Source organism: Larimichthys crocea, chromosome XXIV (assembly GCF_000972845.2).
Source record: "Larimichthys crocea isolate SSNF chromosome XXIV, L_crocea_2.0, whole genome shotgun sequence".
NCBI lineage: Eukaryota > Metazoa > Chordata > Actinopteri > Sciaenidae > Larimichthys > Larimichthys crocea.
Window position 1 is genome coordinate 4,647,125 of NC_040034.1, and position 22,687 is coordinate 4,669,811.

Below are 22,687 nucleotides of genomic sequence, written 5' to 3' on the forward strand. Positions count from 1 at the left end.
CTCACGTCACCCTCACCTTCCTGGTGTGAAGAAGAAACAACGCTTGAAAGGCCAGAGTCTGGAGTCTGTGAACGAGGACCGGAGAATTTTAAAGTAACAAAAATAAAAAGATTCTTATTTCCAGGTGATTAGACCTGGAGACAGTTATGAATATTATGAAAATAAAGTCTCCAAATCTGCCACACTAAGTGGCACCTTAAGATCAATATTTAGTTTGTTTTATTATAATAATAATGAAACATATAAATGAATACTGTATGTCCACACTGGACCTTTAAGTTGAACCTCCTCCATGTTTGCACTGTGACAGGATGAAGCTGAAAGCTCCAAAGAAAAGTCAGTAAGTGGCCCTTGATTATTAATTAGCTCATTATAATTGGTGCCCAATTAAAGCACAGCTTCTGATTTTTTTTTATTCATGTCAATATATAAAGATAATATTATTATTATTATTAAATATTGGGGTTAGATGATGACGTGCTGGCTCGTGAGGTTGTCTGTGTTTTCAAAATAAAACTTCAAAGCCGTGCGCGCGCGCGCCCCGCGCCCCCTCCCGGTTGCGCATTTCCGTTCCCGTCACGTCACTTCTGGATGTCAATATGCGGCTCGGTGCGGCGCTGGGAGACGGAGCCTGCACGGGGAAGATGTAAACCGAGCGAGCACCGAACAGCAGCACGAACCGAGCACACGCACCGAGCGTCACCTCCAGGGGACCCCGCGCCGCGCCGCTCCTCGGGGCCGACACACGGAGCCGCGCACACGGACACCGACCTGCTCCGCGGACCGTCTGCGGACACAGCAGCCATCTTTTGTGCGAGAATGTACGGGGCGACACGGCGGGCCTGCTCGGGCTCCGGCCGGGGCCGGGGCCGGAGCCTGCTGATGCTGACAACCGCGCTGCTGCTGTCGGTGGCCGGGCTGCTCACCGGGCTGCCCGGCGGCACCGAGGCGAAGGAATGCGACAAACCGTGCATGAACGGACAGTGCAACCCCGCCACCGGCAGCTGTGTCTGCTTCCCCGGCTGGGTCGGGGACCAATGCCAGCACTGCGGAGGGCGATTCAGGTACGGTGGACACACACACACACACACACACACACACACACACACACACACAATAAAGTGTGTGTGTGTTTGCTTTGTGCTACATGTCTACACAGCCCAGATTCAAGAGCAGTGAACGCACCTGAGGCGTTTAAAGACCCGTTACTACCACTACTACTCCCACACACACACACACACACACACACACTCATGCATGCTGCACACACAAACACACACACACACACACACACCTGTCCTCTGCATGATTACAGTTTACACCTTTAATTTTCATTATGACCCATAATGTCCCTCAGTGTCCAGGTGTGTCCATCACTGCAGGTGGACTTTGATCAGCTGGAGGATTGTTGACATGCTGCTGTGCTGTTATGATGTCAGAGGTGATGTCACAGTGCTCGTCCCCTCTTTAGAAAAGCTGTTTTTACTTTCTGTGCTCTCACGTCAGCGTCTCTGGTTGTTTGAGAGGACGATGAGCTGCTGCGTGTCCTCCTGTCAGGCCGTGTGTCCTCCTGTCAGGCCGTGTGTCCTCCTGTCAGGCCGTGTGTCCTCCTGTCAGGCCGTGTGTCCTCCTGTCAGGCCGTGTGTCCTCCTGTCAGGCCGTGTGTCCTCCTGTCAGGCCGTGTGTCCTCCTGTCAGGCCGTGTGTCCTCCTGTCAGGCCGTGTGTCCTCCTGTCAGGCCGTGTGTCCTCCTGTCAGGCCGTGTGTCCTCCTGTCAGGCCGTGTGTCCTCCTGTCAGGCCGTGTGTCCTCCTGTCAGGCCGTGTGTCCTCCTGTCAGGCCGTGTGTCCTCCTGTCAGGCCGTGTGTCCTCCTGTCAGGCCGTGTGTCCTCCTGTCAGGCCGTGTGTCCTCCTGTCAGGCCGTGTGTCCTCCTGTCAGGCCGTGTGTCCTCCTGTCAGGCCGTGTGTCCTCCTGTCAGGCCGTGTGTCCTCCTGTCAGGCCGTGTGTCCTCCTGTCAGGCCGTGTGTCCTCCTGTCAGGCCGTGTGTCCTCCTGTCAGGCCGTGTGTCCTCCTGTCAGGCCGTGTGTCCTCCTGTCAGGCCGTGTGTCCTCCTGTCAGGCCGTGTGTCCTGTCAGGGTGCTAGATGTTGGAAATCTCAGCAGGGTGCACAGACGAGGGTACAGGTGTTGTTTTGTGTTGTTCAGCTTCACAGGACGGTCAGCGTAGCTCTGAACCAAAGGACCGGACCACGTCTGACCCACTCACGGGTTGACCACCTGACATACACTCACCTGGTTCACCTGAAAGAAGCTGAGGAGGATGTAACCTTACTCTGTGTCTGCACACATGTTGTGTGTAGGCGCTCGCCCTGAGTTAAACAAAGGGTAGTGACACTACACGCCGCTCAGAGGTGTCAGATGTCGATAAGAGTATTCAGACAATCGGTGCTGCACATCTCGTTTAAAGTGTCACCGACTTGTGTATCAGTGATGTCCTGCTGAGACAGACCGTCCTTGATGACACGTTAATTGAATCACGCCGTGCCCTTAACGATAACAGGCGCTCATTAGAAAAGCAACTTTTCACCCAAACGCTCCTGGAGGAGCTCAGACACCGACACGAGCATTGTGATGAGCGAGCAGGTCCGACCCGTCTGAAGTGTTTTAAAGATTATATTCGGTGTCATGCTGCCTCAGCTCGTGAGCGTGTGTCAGGTTCTGAAGTTCTGCTTCCTCTGACTCGGGCCTGGTCCGAGGAACAGACGTGTGCATTAACAGGTAGGATGGAGGCCGGGCGGCTCTAAGGTTTCAGCGCTGAGTGCTCTCTGCATGGACCTGCTCGTCTTGGTCGTGGTCACAGACCGGGAGCCCGTCTGCACTCAATCGAAGCGGTCTGACTACCAGCTGCATGCTGGGTAAGTGAGTTCAGAGTTCAAGCGGACTGAAGGTCTGCTATGAACGGTGATATTACATCACTCAGCCACGTAATGATCGCTTTCTCTGATTGGTTCATAAAAACTAATTCATAAAACTATCTGTCTCCTCCTCCTCTGCTTATTTTGTTGGAAAAACTTCACACATGAAGGAGAAACTGCAAATTTCACATCGGACAAGCTGGAAACTAATGAACATCTGGGTGGTCGTTAATCGTGGGGTTGGTCCTTGAACGAGAAGCTGAACGTGCGCTCTCTGCAGGGTTGTTGGACAGAAACTCTGCAAACTACAGGAGTAGTTGATTAATTATTCGTTTATTAGCAAAATATTTGACTGATTAAATAATGGTTCAGCCTCTGAAATGTGACGATTGGTTGCTGTTTGCTTTCTATGACTGTGAACTGAATATTTGGTCTGTGTGTTCTGTCACGATGAGCTCTGGAAAATGCTGATTATTACTTTCTTGATCTAAGAAGTCTGTGTTCATTCATTGATAATGAAGCTCCTCGGAGTGTATCCGCGTACACGTTTGTTGCACTTGACCAAGTTACCGGCCCCTAAAGCTCCGGTTTAGTTCCCGGGCGCTGGCTGAGCACTGACCAGGGCTGAACGCAGAGGATGAGGGTCCCTGTGGAGATTATTAAAGTTGAAGTGAGCTGCTAAGTTTGTCTTTTAAAAGCAGCAGAGCAGAATTTAATGGTGAGTTTCTATGCTGAAAGTTTATGGTGGAGGAAAGTGGAGCCCGCTCTCGTCTCCTCTGTCAGACTGTCACAGAGAAGAAGTGATGGTCCGACCCTGAACTTCACTAATCACACAGCAGGCCGCTGACTTCCAGCATGAAGTTAACGCTTCACACTCCTGTGACACGGTGCACAGGCTCATTATCATTAAATGGACGGTAATCTCTCTCTGCTCCGTGATCCCACATTCAGGAATCGGGGCCGTGTTGTTTTGTTAATGCGGTCAAAGGGCCCATAGTTTTTCGGGGAGAGCCTGTGGTCTGAGGGCCGTGTTTAGCATACAGACAATGCTGCCATACAAGCGGCTGAATGCTGCTTAAAGCAGCTTTCTGTGGCAGCGCCGGGCCAAGATGGAGACCCGGCTCGCCGTGAGGGCAAATCTACAAAAAGTGTCTTTAATTGTTTTTATTAAATCTGTCTCCATGCAGGGTGGAACTCTGTCCCATGGGACGTGAGGACAGTATGTTTGATATCTCAATATTCATACGGATACTTCCTGATGCATGCAAATAAAAGCATGACTTATGTATGCAAAATGACATGGAGCTAATGTTCAGTCAGATGAATCTCAGTCCTTCAAAATAAAAGCACCAGATGATCTTCCTGCCGTGAAGGTTTCTGTGGTTTGATTTGTCGAGCTGCAGACGATGCTCAGACCTCATGGAAACTTTTTCTTTGTGCTCTGTGAGAGTTACAGTGAAGAACTGACAGGAAGTGTTGTGAGAGAGCTGCAGAGAGATTCGAACAGCTTGTAGTCGGTTCTTTCGTCATCAAGAACTCCGTCAATGGAGACAGAAATCAACCCAGAAGCTCTCTCTGCACCCACCTGCTTGAACGTCCTCATACAGACAGATGTTCCCTCCTCCTGGCTCTGCCACCTGTCCTCTCAGGACAGTCCAAACTTTTCTGTCTGTTGTTCCTGTTGGTGGAACGTCCTACCAGCTCCTACAGATCAGGGGCGTCCCTCTCCCTCGCAGAGCGGCGGTCCGGCCTCTGGATCAGTCTAATACCTGCTCGTTTAAGGTTAATGATACGTCTGCTGGCTGTCGGCATTGTTGATCCTCAGGAAACAGTAACACGGCAGTTGTACACTTTCTGCATTAACGTGAGAAGCTTCTTTTATCGAGTTCACTCCAGCGTGGCTGTAACTGTTGCTCGTAATGTTGATGAGTGTTGCCGTAGGCTCGAACTCTGTGTGATATTCACGCTGATCAGATTAGAGCTACGAAAGCCGGCTCCATGCTTCTTGGCACCGAGAGTCCCGAAGAGGCGTGACTGTACTTTTTTTATTATGAAATGGAGCTTTTGCTGAAATGAGTTTGTATTTGTGACTTACAGTACGAGCCAGCTTTCCTGCTGAATAAACGCCTTCATGCCTCAGAGCCACTTTCAGCTGCGTGTCCGTGTCCTTGCACCAACTCTGACTCCCCCGATCTCCAATCAGACGTGGTCGTGTCACTGTCCTGACGTGCTCTGCACTCTTTATGTTTTTATGTGTACACATTCACACGATGGACTCATGGTAACTCGTGTGCATTGTCCCATTCTCATTTAAATAAACAGAATTTATGTGCAACCCTTTTAAAGTCTGCTGGATGATGAGTGTTTACAGTTAGCAGTGTTCTTTGTCTCTCACTGCGTTACCCAACGTCTGGAAATATATTTCATCATAACACTGTGGATGTGCACAGTCTGCACTGTTGGTTCCTGGTTCGAACCTCTCTCTGGGTTCTTTCCGGGTCCAAAGACAAGTTAACTGATGACTCTGTGTGACCGGCTGTCCGGCCTGCGATGAGCTGGTGCATCCTCGCCTCTCGCCTGACCCCGATGAGGAGAAGCAGTGGAGATGTTAACATCTCATCTCTCTGCACTGCTCTCACACATTCGTCCTGACCTCAGAGTAACTTTGAGTTTTTGGTTATTTTCATTTTCACGGCTCGCCGCTTTGTTTTGCCGTCTCGTGTCGGCTGCATATTAGTCCACATTCATCCTGGGGCGTTCTCTGGACCTGTTTGAAGGCTGACCTCACTTTGCTAAAGGCCCCGCTGTGCGAGCCCGCCTGCCCTCTGCACAGACTAATGGTCCCCACTGCTCTGCTACTGATTTATTCTTTTTCCAGCTTACTGATGCACAGGCACAGAAATGTCCCGGTCCCTTCCACAGCCACCCGGAGCCAAAGATGGAGTTTAGGGAGTTTAGCTGGCAGTTTGCATACTGTGCAGAAAGGCCATGGTGGCCGTGAGTTAACTACATGTGACGTCCTGTAAGGTGGCCTCAGTTAACTGCATCCAGCTCGTCTGTGATGCTGGATCTGAAAGGATGGAGTCTGTTTGAGCGTCTGGGTGGAGGCGGGATGCATTTTAAGGCTGTTCATTAAAAAGCTCTCAGAGTCGGACTGTAAAACACTGAGGTGTGAAACCACGGTGACGTGAAAAACAGCCGGTGCTAAGAAAAAATGTATCAAATATTTATGACACAATAGAACTGACTTAAAGCTCCATGAGCATTTTTTGGGCATGCAGCCGTTGTGGATTTGTTGTGGACTGCTGCTTGTCTCATGCCACGTTCAACACGCGAGGATTGCATATTAATCATTAATTTTACACTCCACCCTAAACTCCATATGAGCCTTGCACTGGGCCACAGAATAAGAAAAGAAATCACAGAAATATTTTTCATATTGAGTACATTCCTCTATTGGAATATTAAAGTGTACTTTCCCTCCAAAATCTTCCTTCATTGATTTAAAAAGTCATATCTGTAAAACCTGAGCATGCTCTTCTCGTTCTCATCCAGGCTGCCACTGAACCGACTGCTGTGGCCTTTTGAATGAGCGATGGTGTTTGCTCAGCTCTCACACTGCAGCACTTTGCCCACCATGTGCAGACCACTTGGCTCTGCTGCAGAGACGGTGTCTGCACGGGGAGGGTGCACAGTGACGTCCACCAGCATCCTCCCCGTGCAGACACCAATGAAGTTTTGCATTTGCTGTTTTTGGATGCCTTTGCATGTGTGTGTGCATAAATCACATGAACTTTACGGTACCGTTGACGCTTCAAGACAGATTTACTGACCTAGTTCTAACAGCAGACCCAGCAGCAGCTGATCTCACTGCCTAGTCCAGCAGCAGTCAGCCCAGCTCGGCGTCTGTCTTTCAGCCTTTTATTTCACCAAGCTCTCACCAACCACTAAAAGTCAGTCCCACATTTACTCTTGTCCGGCGGCTTCTTGCTCGCTCACTCTCTCCTTTTCTCTTCTTAGCTTCCTCCGTCAGCGTCCTCTTCACTCTCTTCTCCTCTGCCATCATGTCCATAGAAGCTGCTGAGCCTGGGAGCAGGCGGGCATGTACAAACTATGATCCAGTTTCACCAGAATCAGTGAAATAGTTGTTGGTGTGTGACTCAGTGCCGTAAAGCGAACAGACTTTGAGACTTCTGCGTGTAAAAACTTCATGGACCTCAGTACTTCCCTCTTATTCTGAGTAACAGACATTGTTCCAGAAAGAAAGAGGAAGAAAAGAAACGGCTGAGTCATCTTTAATCGCTCTGAGCTCGACAGAAGAAATTCAGTTTACCTCCATCGTGTTGGGATGGCAGCTCTTTCTTTCTTTGCGTCCCTGTTAGTGGTTTCATGCTTTCTGTCAACTCGGCCTTTATTTGTTCTTTAAACGCTCACTGCTGATGAAAATGTGAATTCTGGATCTTTCTCTGTGTTTCAGGGGATGTTTGTGTCCGTGTGGTACCCGTGCACTTGGAGTTCGCTTTGAGCTGCTGTGTTGCCTTCAGGAGAGTCTCTCATCCTCTGAGGCCGCTGTGTTTTTCTGCTGTCTGGCCGCGTCCCTGCAGACCCTGCACACCTCTGCTGTATTAGCATTGAGAGAGCAGTAATTACAGCGTCGTGTACTCGTTAGTGAACCGCTGAGAGCCACCTGGTGAAAAAGGCTCGGCACAAACAGTGAGCACGGCGCGGCCTCCTGTGTGCAGGTTAAATAGTTTCCCTGCATTGATGACCTCTTATCTGTGCGGTTATCTCCCGTCGCCCCTCGCAGCGATAGCAGAAGAACATTCAGAACATCGAGTCATGTGTTTGGCCTGTAAAGTTGTCGTGAAGTTAACAACACCCTTGGCCTGGGACCTTGAGCCGCCCAGCCCACACAGCTGCAAGTTTTCAACAACAGCACTTGTTGCCTGGGTGCAAATAAAACCCACAGACTTCTGTACGAACACATGTGGTCCGCCGTGTGCTGAGTTCTGAACAGAACCGCGTCTTGTCTTTGTAATAATGAATGCTTTAGAACGTCATGCATTGGGTTTTTGGTGCGGGCTGCTGTAGCCGAGCCGCGGACGCCTGCGTTCTCTGCAGACGTTGCTCTGAAACGCTGTGAGACTGTTTGTGACTGGGTGTGTTAGCACAGTCATCGCACCCTGAGACCTACATCAGTAATGATACAATGTCTGACTGCTCTAAGTGTCCCCTGTGTAACTCAGCTCCTCTCTGCTGCTGCTGCTGTGTCATCAGGCATCGATCAGGCAGTAACACGGCCCAGGCGCCGTACTGTACCATTAGAGTGTTTGTGGCGTGGAGTTGGCCTCAGATTATAATTTGCTGAGAGCTTTAATCAGCTGTCCTGCTTGCTGCTTGTCCAACCGCAGCAGCATGAACTGAAAGTGAAGTTAGTGTTTACCTGCGTTCTCTGGCTCTGCACGCTTTGTGTCATCATTTCTGTCCTTGCAGAACATTCATAGAAATGATAAGTGCCATCTGAATATTTGCATTAAAGACGTGAAACAGCAGCAGTCAGAGTTTGGAAGCTGAAACTGACTTTAATCATTCACGTGACATTCTGATGGTTAATCACTGATCAAGATGAGTTATCAGTTTAAGAATAAATAAAACAATAAAAAGTCTGCAGCCATCATCAGAGCTGAGCTGATGCTCGTTACAGTGCCAGGTAGACTTGAAACTTTAGGTTCAGTCCTTTTTGTTCTGAATCTAGAAAATAACGACTAAGTGTTTTGATGCGACCATGATTGGCAGTTGCAGCTACATGAAGTCTGTGGCAGTTCGGTAGTTATGGCTTTGTTCTGCTAACATGCACATTAAAGATGCAGTGTGTCAGATTTGGGTCCTTTCATTTCAGAATAGGGCAGAGATGTAATATAATATTTCTAAGTCTGTTTTCATGCATGTTAATCACCTGAAAATAAGAATCTTTGGTTACTTTAAATTTTATGTCTCAGCCTTTCTGAGTGTTGTTTAGCTTCTACACACTGGAGCTTTAACAGTCTCTGATGTGGAGTTTGACTTTTGAATCTGATGACAATGGAGGAAACGTTACGGCATCACCTGAGGTGACACGTGACGTGAAGGTTTGATGACGATCCGTCTAATAGTTGTTGAGATATTTCAGGCTGGACTGAAAGAACATTTCTGTTGGCACGGCTGAAAGAACGTGTCTTCTCTCTTTACTCAACCAATTCCTGTCACTTGTGATTAAAAATGTAAATGTTCCGCACAGTCAGACAGTTATTGGCACATCTTTCGTCCTCCTTCGTCCTCTTTCGTCCTCTTTCATCGTCTTTTGTCACATGTGCACTCAAACCTGTTAATTCGCGTGTCGTAGGATTCTCTTGGTGATCTTTGCTGTGGGTCAGAGATAAAGGTCGACTGTTGTTTCAGGATTTCAGCTTCTTTAAAAATACGAATGAAATAAAGAATGACGTCTTGATGTGTAACCTTCCTCCTCTTACTTTCTTTCAGGTTGACGGGGCCCTCTGGTTATCTGACTGACGGTCCAGGAAACTACAAGTACAAGACCAAGTGCACCTGGCTGATCGAGGGACAGTAAGTACACAAGCTGCTCGTCCAGCACAAGAGACAAACAGCAGATCTGTAGAAGACACTCATTCCTTCATTAGTTCAGAAAATATGTGCGTGCGTCTTGAACGGCACCAGAAAATGGTACAACTAATTCAATCTTCTCTAATAAAGTTAGTGACTGTCTGATTCTGTCCTGTATACATTTTTATCCAAAAGTGACTTAAATAGATTTGTCAGAAAATCTTTTGAGGTGGTCAGACGTCTTTGTTGCACATGTGGTCCTGGACAAAAAGCCGTAGACACGCTGCAGGAAACCCGTCGCCTCTTATTGACTTCATCTGTTAAATCAGCGCCTGACGTTATGAGAAGGGACTAAAACCTCGAGACTGCTGAGAGATGGATCGCCAAAAGCCGGGGGTGCCACTCAATACTTGAAGTGCGCTCGTAATGATTGTTATATACACAGACTGCACTGCAGTCCTTCATCCAGACGCATCCAGCAGGAGGAATTTACAGTATCCACAAGATGATGGATGGAAATGAACGGCAAAGTAACTGTGAGAAATTCAATACTCCTTCTCTATTGTTTTAGTCAGCATAACCACGCCACAGAATATCGATTTCAGAGCCATGATTCTTCATTTTTTGGCCGTCAGCTCGTCCCAGCCATAAACTCTTTGATTACATTTGCATTTCAGGCATTTAGCCAGCGCTCTCATTCACGGGGATTAACCACGGGTGACTCGAGAGGTCACACTCGTCTTCTCCTCCACGGGAGCGAGTAGACGTTACAGGGGTTTGAACCCGTGACCTTCCTGTTCCTGGAGGGCTCCTGTAATCACCAGACCACCCCGTCGTCCAGCGTTCTCATTCCATGCTAATGGTGCTTTTATATGCTGCCTGGAGACCTCGGCCTGCCTTTTAACAGGAGGTTAATGCAGTGACACGCACGACACCATCAGAATGACAAGAAGGACCTGAGAGTGGTTGGACGTGTTCACCTGAAGCTCTCTCTGCAGTGAAGTGACTCACTCAGAGGACGTGGAACGATGAGCTACCAGGGTTTGGACAAAGTCTGGAAAGTTTGGCTCATTTGAATTTAAAAATCTCTGAACATTTCCAATCAAACGAGCCTCGTTAATCACACTGACAGTGTAACGAAGGGTCAGCGCGTGTGTGACGCCACACACAGGTTCCTGAAAAGTTACTGCGAAGCTCAAAATATGCAGCGCTGTCAATCAAAGCCTCCACGCTGCATTCAGTCCGCCTCAGGTCTGCAGACCATCCAGGCTGGTCTCTGACCACACAGACGCTGTCCATCGTTCTGGAGCCAGCCTCAGGCGGACATTTGAGGAACTGCAGTTTTTTACTTGTGCTACCTTCAGCACATTCGAGTCTGGAGACACTGTGGTCTGTTTATGTCAATGGAACGTCAGCGGCAAGTTTTCTGTTATGTCTAGGAAGGCAACATAAGGTCTCTTCGACACCTGCTGTCCTCAAACAAAGCCAAACATCTACTACTGCCGAGGACCTCAAGGCCCACACGTGACCCGGTGTCACCTGAGGACAGAACATGCCAGAACAGTTCCTAAAAAGTGCTTAAGTCTGACTTAATCAGATCTGGGACATGGGACGTCATCACAAGCCTTCTTTGATGGTCGGACCTCGGGCTGCTGTTTATTTATCTGCGTGTGGACGGAGGACGAATCTCAGCTTCACTCCGATAAATAAAAATGTGGCTGTTCATAACGTTTCCTGTACATCTCATGCCCTGATCGTAGACGCTCTAAATGGACCTTTGTGCTCGTCTTCTTCGTTTGAATGATTTCATTTTGCCATGTTAACTAAATTTAGAGCAGAGACAGTTCTCATGAATGTCTCCAATCAAAAACTGATTAAACCAGATTGTTTCTTCCTGTTTGGCCATCCGCTGTCCTTCACTGTAAAAACATGAACTGCTGTTAGACGATACAGTGCAGAATGTTTCTGCCATATCACTGGTTAATTATCCACCTTTCTGTGCTCTTAAAAACAATTCATGCTGCTCACGTGGCGACAGTGGCTGTTTGATTTTGCAATCGGCCTCCTCAGCTAGTGAAACAGTAACTTTGAAAACTTTTGTGCAGCTCTGCTGAATGAACAAGCGTTTGTTAGAAATCTTAAAGTGGATTAGTCATGAAGAGATCGTTAAGTTTTTAAATACAGAGCGTGATATTCACAATCCAGTTTGTGGAACGCTGTTTTCTTGGAAGGTTGTTAAGGCCGCCAAACATTCACACGCACAATGAGCCGTCGCATTGGCAGCAGCATTCTGACTTTGTGTTTAAAAAAAACAAAACTTCACACCATGTTTGGCTGGAAAAGTTCAGTTTGTGATGGGAAGAAATGCTTGTCAGACGAGTCACAGAACATCAGTCGACGGTAATGTTTGAGTTTACTCTGATGCAATGACAGCTCAGAAATCTGTTTAGAGGTGGTTGTAGTATTAAAGGGAAGGCCAACAAGTTTGTCTGTGTGTGTGTTCCAGGCCCAACACCATACTCCGATTAAGATTCAACCACTTTGCCACTGAGTGCAGCTGGGACCACCTGTACGTCTACGACGGAGACTCCATCTACGCTCCCCTCCTCGCTGCTTTCAGGTGCGTCTGCTGTGTGTGTGTGAAGGTCATTTTAGTTATTAAACTGAAAAGATTTTGTGTATTTTCCACAAATTAAAATAAACATAAGCATGAACGGTCTTTGTGGTGACTGAACAAGCAGCCTGAGCATCAGATCATCTCAGTCCAGGTTTAAGATCTGTACAAATGTTAAACTCATGTCATCTGTCATCGTTGCAGTGGTCTAATTGTTCCTGAGCGTTACGGGAACGAGACGGTTCCTGAGGTGGTGTCTCAGTCCGGCTACGCCCTGCTGCACTTCTTCAGCGATGCCGCTTACAACCTGACCGGCTTCAACATTTCCTACAGGTGAGAGACACACGACGTAAAAACCAGCTTCAGTGGATCTGCACATCGTTCAGCGATGTGCGAGAATATGAAGAGATCTTTAACAGAACGTGGTGAAATAAAAGATAAAGGTGTGTGTTAATGTGCTTTAATGTACAGGTAATGTAACGTGTTGGTGTTGTGGGTGTAAGGTGAGAGTCATTGTAGATGTCAGATGTGAGGTTCTGGTTCTGATGGGCCACAGCCTCCTGCAGGTGGGCTGGGTCAGCCTGAGAGTCCTGGAGGAGTCCAGGTCCTGAAGAGACAGAAGACTCCTCAGCAGAATGAATGACATGCTGCAGATGGAGGTGGAGGAGGTGAAGATGGAGGGGTCCAAATGCAGGTTGAACTTCTTCATCCTCTGCTGATGTTCAGATGATGGTTTCCAGGAAGCCTCCACAGTGTTGACTGGAGAGTCGTGCAGGATGATGGAGGCATCTCCACTGTCTGTAGAACGTCGAGCTCCATGTTGTTGTGGCTGCAGCAGGTCTCCCACCTGTAGGCAGACTGGAGGTGTAGCTGTTGGTGTGCAGGGAGAAGAGCAGAGGAGAAAGAACGTCCAGGCTTCTGTTACCACTTTACATGTTATGTTCTGTTTCTGTTCTAGAATCAAATCATCTGTCCAGATCAAACTTAACGAGATGAGGTCGTTTGTCTTGAATGATATTTTCAGGCCTTTCTTTTATTTTGAAATCACAGCTGGTATGTCAGCTTCCACATATCGGATTGCTCATAATCCTGTGCAGCTGGGTGTGGAGCTGCCAGGCCTCAGGGGTCCACACATCTCTCAGGGTCCACGCATGCATTCATGATGGTGTCAGTCACTGGATAAAAGGATCTGCTGAGCGAAGCTCCGTCCACATCATTTCTGTTTTACTGCCTGTTGAGATTTATTTAGGTGGAGGGCCCACTTCACACCCTTCCTTGGGACATAATGACGCATATAAAGCTATCATTTTCTGCATGATTCAGCCTGAGTGCTGGCACGGCTGCTCGACAGCATTCAGAGGATCATGTCAGGCTGGTGCCGTCCATTTGCTGCATCATCTACCAGTGACATGACCGTAAGAATCAGGATATTATTATTCTGACCTGTGTTTTATTGAATAAATAAGTGAACACGTCACTGAACCACTGAATCCTTCATGTTGAAATTTAAAGGTCCAAGTTTGTGAGATTTAGTTTCCACAGCATGTTTAATGTTTCAGAAAGTTTTTAAAAAGCATTTTCACATCTCAACATTTCAACTCAAGTGAAATCATCAAGCACAAAAAACAAAATGAGAACTTGAAACTTCAGTTTCACAATTAGAAATTAAATAGATCCTAAACTTTGAGTTGTTACAGCCTCTGCTCTCGTACACTGTCATTACTTTCTTGTCTTCGTGGGTTTTCCATGTACCACAGAGCAGTAATGACCGTACGGTCACAGTCTGGTACTCACACTCTATCCTGTGGGTCCATGTGGATGCACTGTACGGTCTAAACGCATAAAATCTAAATCAGCTGCAACAAGCTGCTGATGTTAAATAGAGAGAGATAATAACTGTAATTATAAAGTTTAATGGCAATGTGACTGAAGGTAGTAATAATAATATTAATAATGTTAAATGTTGTGGACGTCAGAACCCAAAACAGGAGCTTGTTCCACAGAAGAGGAGCTTGATCGCTGAACGCTCTGACTCCCGTTCTACGTTTGGAGACTACAGGAACCACGAGGAACCACGAGGAACCACGAGGAACCACAAGGAACCACAAGGAACCACGAGGAACCCAGCATACTGAGAGCGCAGTGTTCTAGAGTGGTACTAAAGTGCTATGAGCTCTGATTGTGCCTGGCCATGAAGAACTTTGTAGGTAAACCGAAGTGGGAGAGACATGATCTCTGATCCTGGTCCCTGTCAGGGGTAACAGAGTAACAAATGTGTGGACGAGTTTTTCTGCGTCCTCTTCAGACAGGATGCGTCTGATCTCTGAACGTTTCTCTTCCTCGTTGTTTTGAACTCAGGTTTAATGACCAACCTCGCAGCTTCAGTGCAGCTTCTCTTTCCTCATTCGTCGTCTGTTTCCTGCATTTTTGTTTTGTTATGAACTGTTCAGAGACCGTCCGGGGCCTCGATGCTCGGCCCTCGTTATCCCATTATATGATGCTTGCTCACATCTGCAGTATAAACACAGAAAACTTCATTAAGTCCTGTGTTTATACAACAAACTCCCACACGGAGACAAAAATGCGATCTCATTTATTTTCTATACAAAGCATCAACAAATCAGAACAGGACACCCACAGAGAAACTTCACACCCGTCAGAAAGATCCAGAACTGTCAGAGCCTGTCCATTACAAACATCTGCAAAGGACAATGGACCTCTGCCTTTCGCCCTCGCTCATTGGTGCTGTCGCCATAGCAATGGGTTTAAAGTTGGGGCTGAGAAACCTGGAGTTGGATGAAAGCGAGGTGCCCACCCGGGGCCCCGGGTCTTTGGTTCTGAGAGAGGTGGAGGAGCCGAAACATCAAACCATCAGACTGATGAAGGAACATGAAAGGACGGCGAGGTCCTTTGTGTCGTCTGTCTGCTCCCAAACATGTTTGTCTTCAGGAAGAAGAACCTGGAACGTTTCTGATGGATGACGCTCTGAGAGCAAAGCAGCACTGACACTGACTTCTTCACTCCTGTTATAAAACAACACACTGACTGTTTTTCATATTAAAGGATGAGTCTGGGGTTTGATGGTACTCCAATGACTAAATGTTCAGCAGAGCTCAAATGACTGTTGATGATTTAAATTCACACCATGTTACGACATTGAGCTATTTTTAGTTTTGGAAGTACACAATATTTGTTTTTGTGTTTAACACAGTGTCATGTTGCCATGGAGCCAGTTGCTGCTGTGTCCCAGTTCCACACAACATACGAAGTGTGCACTGTGTGTACTATAGATGTGTCATGTCACTGTTTCTGCATTTAGTATTGAACTAAAGGAATCAATGCACTTTTCCCTTTTTATACGAACAGGCCAGTCGTACTGTGTGTGCCACAGTCTGACTGTCAGTTAAAATACGATGACGGGCTCTTTTTAAAAATAATTCCTGCTCATATTTCTCGTTAGTTAGAGGATGTTTCTGTTTGTGTGCTCTGATCTGACGGAGGTGTGACGGAGGTTTGGTTCTTGGCACAGAATGTGTGAGCCCGGTGCGAACAGAAAAGCTGCATGTGCAACAGAAAGGACCTGTTGCTGTCTCGCTGCAGATTAAACCGTGTTTACCATCTGCTCCTCGGCGCCTGCTGCCACTTTATGTCTGCTGGTCCCTGCAGCCTCGAGCTCGATGCTGCTGTACAGATGAGTGACACCTGTTGAGGCAGGTGCTTGACCGACTGACGAGGGAGGACGATGTCAATAACATCTCATGCTGTCTGAAGGGGAATGTTGCATATTTTATCTTGAAGCTCAGAGCCAACTGAAAGAAGCTGGATCATTGAAAGATGTTCCTGATGTTTTATTCAGAGTCTGTATCAGGCGTGATTTAAATACCACTTCCCTCCGTCTTTCCTCCCTCCCAGGGTGAACACATGTCCCAACAACTGCTCCGGCCGTGGCGAGTGTCGCGTGGGGAATTCCACCGGTTCGGTGTACTGCGAGTGCGAGGCCAACTGGAAAGGGGAAGCCTGTGACGTCCCCTACTGCCTGGCTGACTGCGGCTCCCCCGAACGAGGTCACTGCCAGGGCAAGTCCTGCGTCTGCAAGACCGGATGGCAAGGTGAGCTGGCACTGCGGCAGCACGGCCTCGGCTGCCAGTGACCTCATTGTCTGGGATGGTTTGAATAACCACAGTGTCACCAGGGCGGCTTCAGCGGGCCCTCAGTGACTTCAACGAGCTTCTCAGCAGGTCGACGCTCTCTGTACAAACAGGGCTGGGTAAATCATAAATCTAACTGTCAGGACTCATTTTAACACACACACTCAGTTTTATGGAGCAGGTGCGTTCAGTAGTAAAGAAAATGAAAAATGGATCCAACAACAACAGCTCGGTGTTTTTCTTCATACAGAGCTGCTGGATCACAGTTAGAGGATAATAATGATGTGAAACACAGACCAGCCTGGTTCCAGACCCGGCATCACCGCCCGATTCAGTGATGATTATAAAGCTCATATCACCGAGGTGGTTAAATAATCTAAACGTGGGTCCGGTGTACCACCTGCTTAGACTGGCTCCTATAATCAGGTCAAAAAACCTATAATCGAGTGACAGACAGGCTGTGTTTAGGTTTTATGAAGGAGTGCACATTATTTGACTTGGCTTCCTGCCGGCTGATGACACAACCAGTTCAGTAGATACAGGAAGTTTCCATATGAGAGTTTAGGCTAAGTCAGTTTATCTTCTCTGTCATGGATGCCGTATACAATAACAATAGTGTAATATTATGGAGGCTCTTTTCTCTTCAGCGGTAAATGAAAAACAAACCTTCCAAGTGAAGATGAGCTGCAGCTGAGCACCGAGCGGCTCCAGTGGAGCAGTTGGAGGTTTACTGACTTTATCCGTCCAGATTTTTGCCTGTTTATCTGCTGATTCAACCCAGCGCCTCTTCAGGCTTTTTCATCTGCTGGAACCTGACGGACTTCAGATCAACTTTTCGCAGGATCAGCTTCCTCATCTTCATGAATATTCTGTTTTTACGTGCAGATGATCTCACACTCGCTTGTTTGTTTTAGCCGCTCTGTTAGTTCTTAAATGGCTCCGCGCCAGTTTGCACAAGCAGAGACAATGGTTTAATTTAACTGCAGTTATATCAGCAGCTCAGTGTGCTCACGATCTAATCACCAAAGCTGAGGGAGTTGAGAAGCAGACTGGCATTTTCTTCAGCCTTTATTACCCTGTCATGGGGTGTTAGCTGAGGAATAGCACTCTGAGTGTACTATCTGCTGCCAGGCCCTAAATGAACTCATTTTCTGCACCAGACCAGTGAAAGAGCAGAGCCCGATGCATGTTTAGTCAAGCCAGCCCAGCATTTAATCTCTCTTTCACAGCCTTCAACAGATTCTGCCTCGAAGGGAGCTTTGTTTTTATTTATGGAAATGCCACCAAGGTGCAAAGGTAATTCAGTTTGCTGGAGTCGGATTGAAGAATATGAAGCAGTGCAGGGGGAAGGGGCTTTGTTTAGTTCCCCACTAAACACAAAGGAGACGGCTGAAGCAGCCTCGATGGTTGCAGTGAATCACAGCACTGCCTTTCCTGTCACGTGGCCACTTGTGCAGTTTTGATAATGATCAGTCAGGAAAGTAACATCCTGTTTCTGCTGTGAGATGAAGTCACAGCACTAAAATAAATATATCACTGTGAAAGATGGACAGACAGACGACACCACGTCTTTGTCCACAACGCCTGAAAAGCTTGTCAGGACACAGACGATGTTTCTGTTTCTGCCTGGCAGCTCTTTGCCAAAAACCCTCATCAGCATCTTTTCCCTTCATTCACAAGTTGTTCCGGTTTGTGCTGCTGTTATTGTTCTGCTCCGGTAACAGGGGAAGGCAGCTCACGCCCCGTAAAGCTTTAACAGTTATTGTTTCATGTGTCTCCATGTTCAGTCTTTCACCTCTCGACTCAGTTTCATAATTCAAGAGATGAAATCAATCACGGGTCATGTGTTAGTGGGTTCGTAGGAAGCAGATGGCCCCTCTCTTCCACACACTGCTCAACTGCAGGACATTAAAATGATGTAATGAAGCCTGTGAGCGTTTAATCCTCCACTGATGCCCGAGCTTTCTCACGAGCTGAAACTTTCTCGTCTTGTTTCTGTGCTGCTCATTTCGTTGGTATGTTTTATCTCTCAGAGCTTGTTCGTGGTGTTTATCGTATATTTAACTGCATCATTTCATCTCCTGCTGACGTCCTGACTTTGTGGTTTCCGTCCCTCCTCAGGTCCAGACTGCTCCGTCTCAGTGCCTGCCAACTCCTCCTTCTGGAGTCGGGAGGAGTACACCCAGGCCGGACTAACCAGGGCTTCCCACAAGGCCGTGGTGGAGCAGGGCATCATGTGGGTCATTGGAGGCTACGTCTTCAACGCCTCTGACTATCACATGGTCAAAGCGTAAGTAGCCTCCCCTGTGAGCAGCCAGCTCGGGGTTTTGGGCATTTGGCTGCACGCTTTCATCCAAGAGAGCTGCGAGACATGAGCCCTGCTGTTGCTATGCGACCGTAGGGAATGTTCTTTTGAAACGCTGTGTCTCTGCTGCAAAAAATTTCAATATTTTTAACTCGCATGCCTGTTACACCGAGTGCTAAAGTAATACTTGGCTGCCAGCGCTGTCAGGAAGAAGCCACAGGACTTCCCGTCTGTTGGAAAATCAACAAGAGGAGCTGAGCTCGGCACAGACTGAAGGATGTAATTAAAACCATCAAATTACAGGATAGGCTGATGCTCCTCACCCTGAACTCCACCCAGGAAGGTCACACTTATTCCCTCGGCTCATATTTTGGTTTCATGGCTTTCCAGCCAGGCCCGTCTTGTTATCTGCTCATGGCTTCATACGAGGCTGTAAAGGAGCGTTCTGCCAACTCTACACAAACTACTTGTTGTGTGTAAATGTTTAGCTTGGTCCTGACGTGGTTGCATTGTAACAGATATTTTAGGAGCAGCGCTGCAGCTCAGGCATTTCCTTTTTTTTTCCCCTTTTGATGTTCAGATGTTTTAGACTTTGGACGGTTCTTGCTGACCTCGTTACAACAGTTTGGGTGTGGAGGCAGTTAGCACATCAGATTGTAGATTTGCAAACACCTCGCGAGGGACTGTGGTTGAAAATTAGCCAGCCGGCTGAGAGGCTCATTTTTACAGAAATGTGTGTGCATGTGTCCTTTAATGTAAAAGAATGAAATAAGATCGATGCCGCTGCCACGTCTTTCTGTCTGTTAAATAAAAAGCTGGAGAGCAGTTTTTTGGACACACCACGCTCGTCAATCCTTACTACTCGTGCCGTGTGATGTTTTATATTCCAGTATGTCTGAATATCAGGTCTTTTATTGGCTGCAGTGTTTCTTCACTGCCGTTTAAGAGACCGTTTAGATTTTCCAGTCCAAGTTTAAACATCACATCCGTGGTGTGAGCTGCTGCGACATGTGTGGACTCTGAGTGCTGTATCCACGGGCGGCCGTGGCTCAGTGGTAGAGTTGTCCAATAACCCGAAAGTTGGAGGTTCGATCCCGCTCTGACTGCTCGAAGATTGGAAAGGTGAACTGACAGCTGCCTTGCCACGGCCGAGGTGCTCTTGAGCAAGGCACCGTACCCCCCCCAGTTACCTAACGTTATGTGAACGTTCCCCTACATCTTACTGACTTTTATTGGAAGATAGACGAAGTTACGAGTTCCCCGCAGGCTCCGTCTGTGTCTGTCTGGGTTAAGGGAATCTTGACTGAACAGTTTTTAAAAAGTATTTTGACATAAAGTGATCAGGATGTACTCGTATACATAAATCTTCCCTGCAGAGTGTCTCTCATCATCGTCACCCCTCTCTGTTCTCTCTCTGCAGGTATAACCTCGGTAACAAGAGCTGGCTGAGCCTCGACCCGTCCGTCAACACTGTCACACCACGATATGGCCACTCACTGGCTCTGCATGAGGTACGTGAAGAGAAATGCAGCTCTGCTATGAATATTTACAGAGAACTTCCCAGGCATCTTAGTTTCTGCCATCTCAGTGTGATATAAACAAAACTAACAAAGACACAGACACCGGCAGAAACATTCAGAACTGTCTGTGTGTTGTCTGGAACCAATATATACATCTGTGGGTTTTGATGTGCTGCAGTGCAAGTGATGAAGCAGTTTCTTCTCAGCCAGAAAGACTGTTAGGAGCCGCTGATGGAATAATAAATGAGAGCGAAGAGGATTCAGAGGAAGACGCACTCTGTCTGCTCAGCTCTGCGGTTTGGGAGAACCCGGTTTGTGCATTACAAACACTCTGCAGCTCAAATTGCATCAGAGCCCACGAATGTGTCTTGTAAGTCAATGTGGCGCTCGCAAGACGAATCTGAAATCAAATCAGAGCTGAACAGAACTGATGTAAGTCTCCTTCATGGTTTATGAACGCTGAAAATCCGTCTGTCATCCTGGAAATGAAGCATTTATGAAACAAAGCTGTCTCTGTATCTTACATGGATCCAGAAAATTCATTTTTTTTATTATGTTTTGAGTTAAGATCCAGAAGTCGAGTACACAGCGTGCAAACACAGGCTGAGATACCCACAATGCCACATGACAGACAATGACGAGGGCAGCTCTGTACATAATAAATACACATAACTGATGTTATTCACACGACGATGGTAAACCGTTCATGGATTTGACTGCAGACACAGCAGTATGTTCAGTTTTCTGCAGGTTTGTTGACAGTGAAGACCTCAGTCATGTTCTCAGGTGTCTCTTGTACAGGTGATTTTTAATCTCACTGCAGCTTCTCCTGATAAATTAAATAATTCTATCTGTGTTGAGCTTGCGAGCCCGCTTCTCGCCCAAAGTCAGCTGGGATACGCTCCAGCCCACCGTGACCCTGACGGAGATAATGGATGGATAATTATGTATTCTGCTTATATTATGAAGTGCACAAGGGAATTCTCCATCTTCCTGCTTCAATATGAAATCAAGACAACAGGAAGGATGGGTTCTTAATATCAGGAGATGTTTTTCTGTCTGACCTCCACGTCGTCTTCGGCTCTTTCAGCGGTCGTAATAAAGCGCTGTTATTAAACTCAAGGACAGACCGAAGGTCATCGGCACTCAGGATTTTATTCCTCCGATAATCCCCATGTGTGTTTTTTAGCTTTTCATTAGACTGCTGCTTTGTGATGACCACAGGGTAGCTGCAGCAGGCTGGTCCTCCTCTGGACCAACATGGACCAATCACGTTCAACGATTCAAACTTTTTGAAACGTTTTTAGCCTGTTTACTTATTTCATCAATGTTCTGGGAGAATCTCATCCTGCCTGTCTTTGTTTTTTCTAGGGGAAGATCTACATGTACGGAGGAAAGATCGACTCCACTGGAAACGTGTCCAGCCAGCTGTGGGTTTTCCACATCCAGAACCAGACCTGGGTCCTCCTGAGCCCCCGGGCCAAGGAGCAGTACGCTGTGGTGGGACACTCGGCCCACATTGTCCCTCCCGTCCAGGAGGGGGCCAGTCCCATCATGCTGGTTCTGTTCGGACACTGTCCTCTGTACGGTTACATCAGCCAGGTGCAGGAGTACAACATCGGTACGTTGTAGAGAGACGGATCACACGTGTCTTTGAGCGATGCCTCCGACCTTTAGCTGCTCCCTTTTAACTGATCACTTGTCCTGGGTGTTAGTGCCTAAGCCTATCAGTTTATAACAATGGGAAATTAACACTGGCCACTAAGATGACGCTAATGAGCTTCAGACTCTGGTGGTGTGTTCATCTAATCCGCCGACCTCGTTGGCGTGCGGCCAAACCTAATTTAGAGGTCTCATTGTCTTCGAAAAGCCAATCAGTCCGGGAAAATGGGATGAATTAACCTGCTGGACGAGAGTGCATCTCCTATTTGCTCACAAATGGAAGTAATTTGGTTATTATCATTTCCTGAATGATGGCCACTAAAGTCCGAGGCTGCTTTTGTACTGGTAATGCATTCTAGGAACAATAACACAAAGCTTGGTATCGGCTCTCTGACTAATAAAACGCTGTAAACTGAGTTAAGCTGTAATTGCCTCCTCTACATCCCGCTGGGACTGAAAACTAAACTCTGCAAAAACACCTTGAGACCTTCGTTGATGTAACTGTGCTTCCCCTGCATGTTCTTGTGATATAATGAAACACCTCTCAGGAAGTGAAGCCAGCTAAAACCTGTTTGTGTGCCTCTCCACAGCCAAGAACACGTGGAACATGGTGTCCACAGACGGGGCTCTGGTCCAGGGCGGATACGGACACAGCAGTGTTTTCGACCCCGGAACCAGAGCCATCTACATCCACGGTGGCTACAAGGCCTTCAGTGCCAACAAGTATGGCCTGGCTGGAGACCTGTACAAGTTCGACGTGGACAAGAGGAAATGGTGAGGCGGGCTTTACTGCTCGTGTCTGGTGACTGATTTGTTTCTACGATAGGAAGTTAACAAAAGACCTCCTGCTGCGCTGTGGAGTCATTACCTGGAACATAAGAATATTTCTATGTCTCCATGCATCAGTCATTCAGTTAATAGTGTT

At 47.4% G+C, this 22,687-nt stretch overlaps 1 protein-coding gene across 2 annotated transcripts in view; it reads left to right on the top strand.

The window, feature by feature from the left end:
- The first annotated feature begins 557 nt into the window (after window positions 1-557).
- The window catches only part of atrn (attractin), a 104,093-nt gene continuing 81,963 nt past the window's right edge, over window positions 558-22,687 (top strand). The window contains exons 1-9 of one of the 2 annotated variants that reach the window (XM_027274792.1): window positions 558-1,064; window positions 9,433-9,516; window positions 12,020-12,133; window positions 12,332-12,460; window positions 16,040-16,236; window positions 18,397-18,565; window positions 20,001-20,091; window positions 21,472-21,721; window positions 22,353-22,536. In XM_027274792.1, coding sequence (XP_027130593.1) covers window positions 592-1,064; window positions 9,433-9,516; window positions 12,020-12,133; window positions 12,332-12,460; window positions 16,040-16,236; window positions 18,397-18,565; window positions 20,001-20,091; window positions 21,472-21,721; window positions 22,353-22,536 — 1,691 coding nt within the window. In that variant the 5' untranslated portion in view covers window positions 558-591. The remainder of the gene's footprint in view (window positions 1,065-9,432; window positions 9,517-12,019; window positions 12,134-12,331; window positions 12,461-16,039; window positions 16,237-18,396; window positions 18,566-20,000; window positions 20,092-21,471; window positions 21,722-22,352; window positions 22,537-22,687) is intronic. The other variant, XM_027274791.1, reaches the window with a different exon arrangement.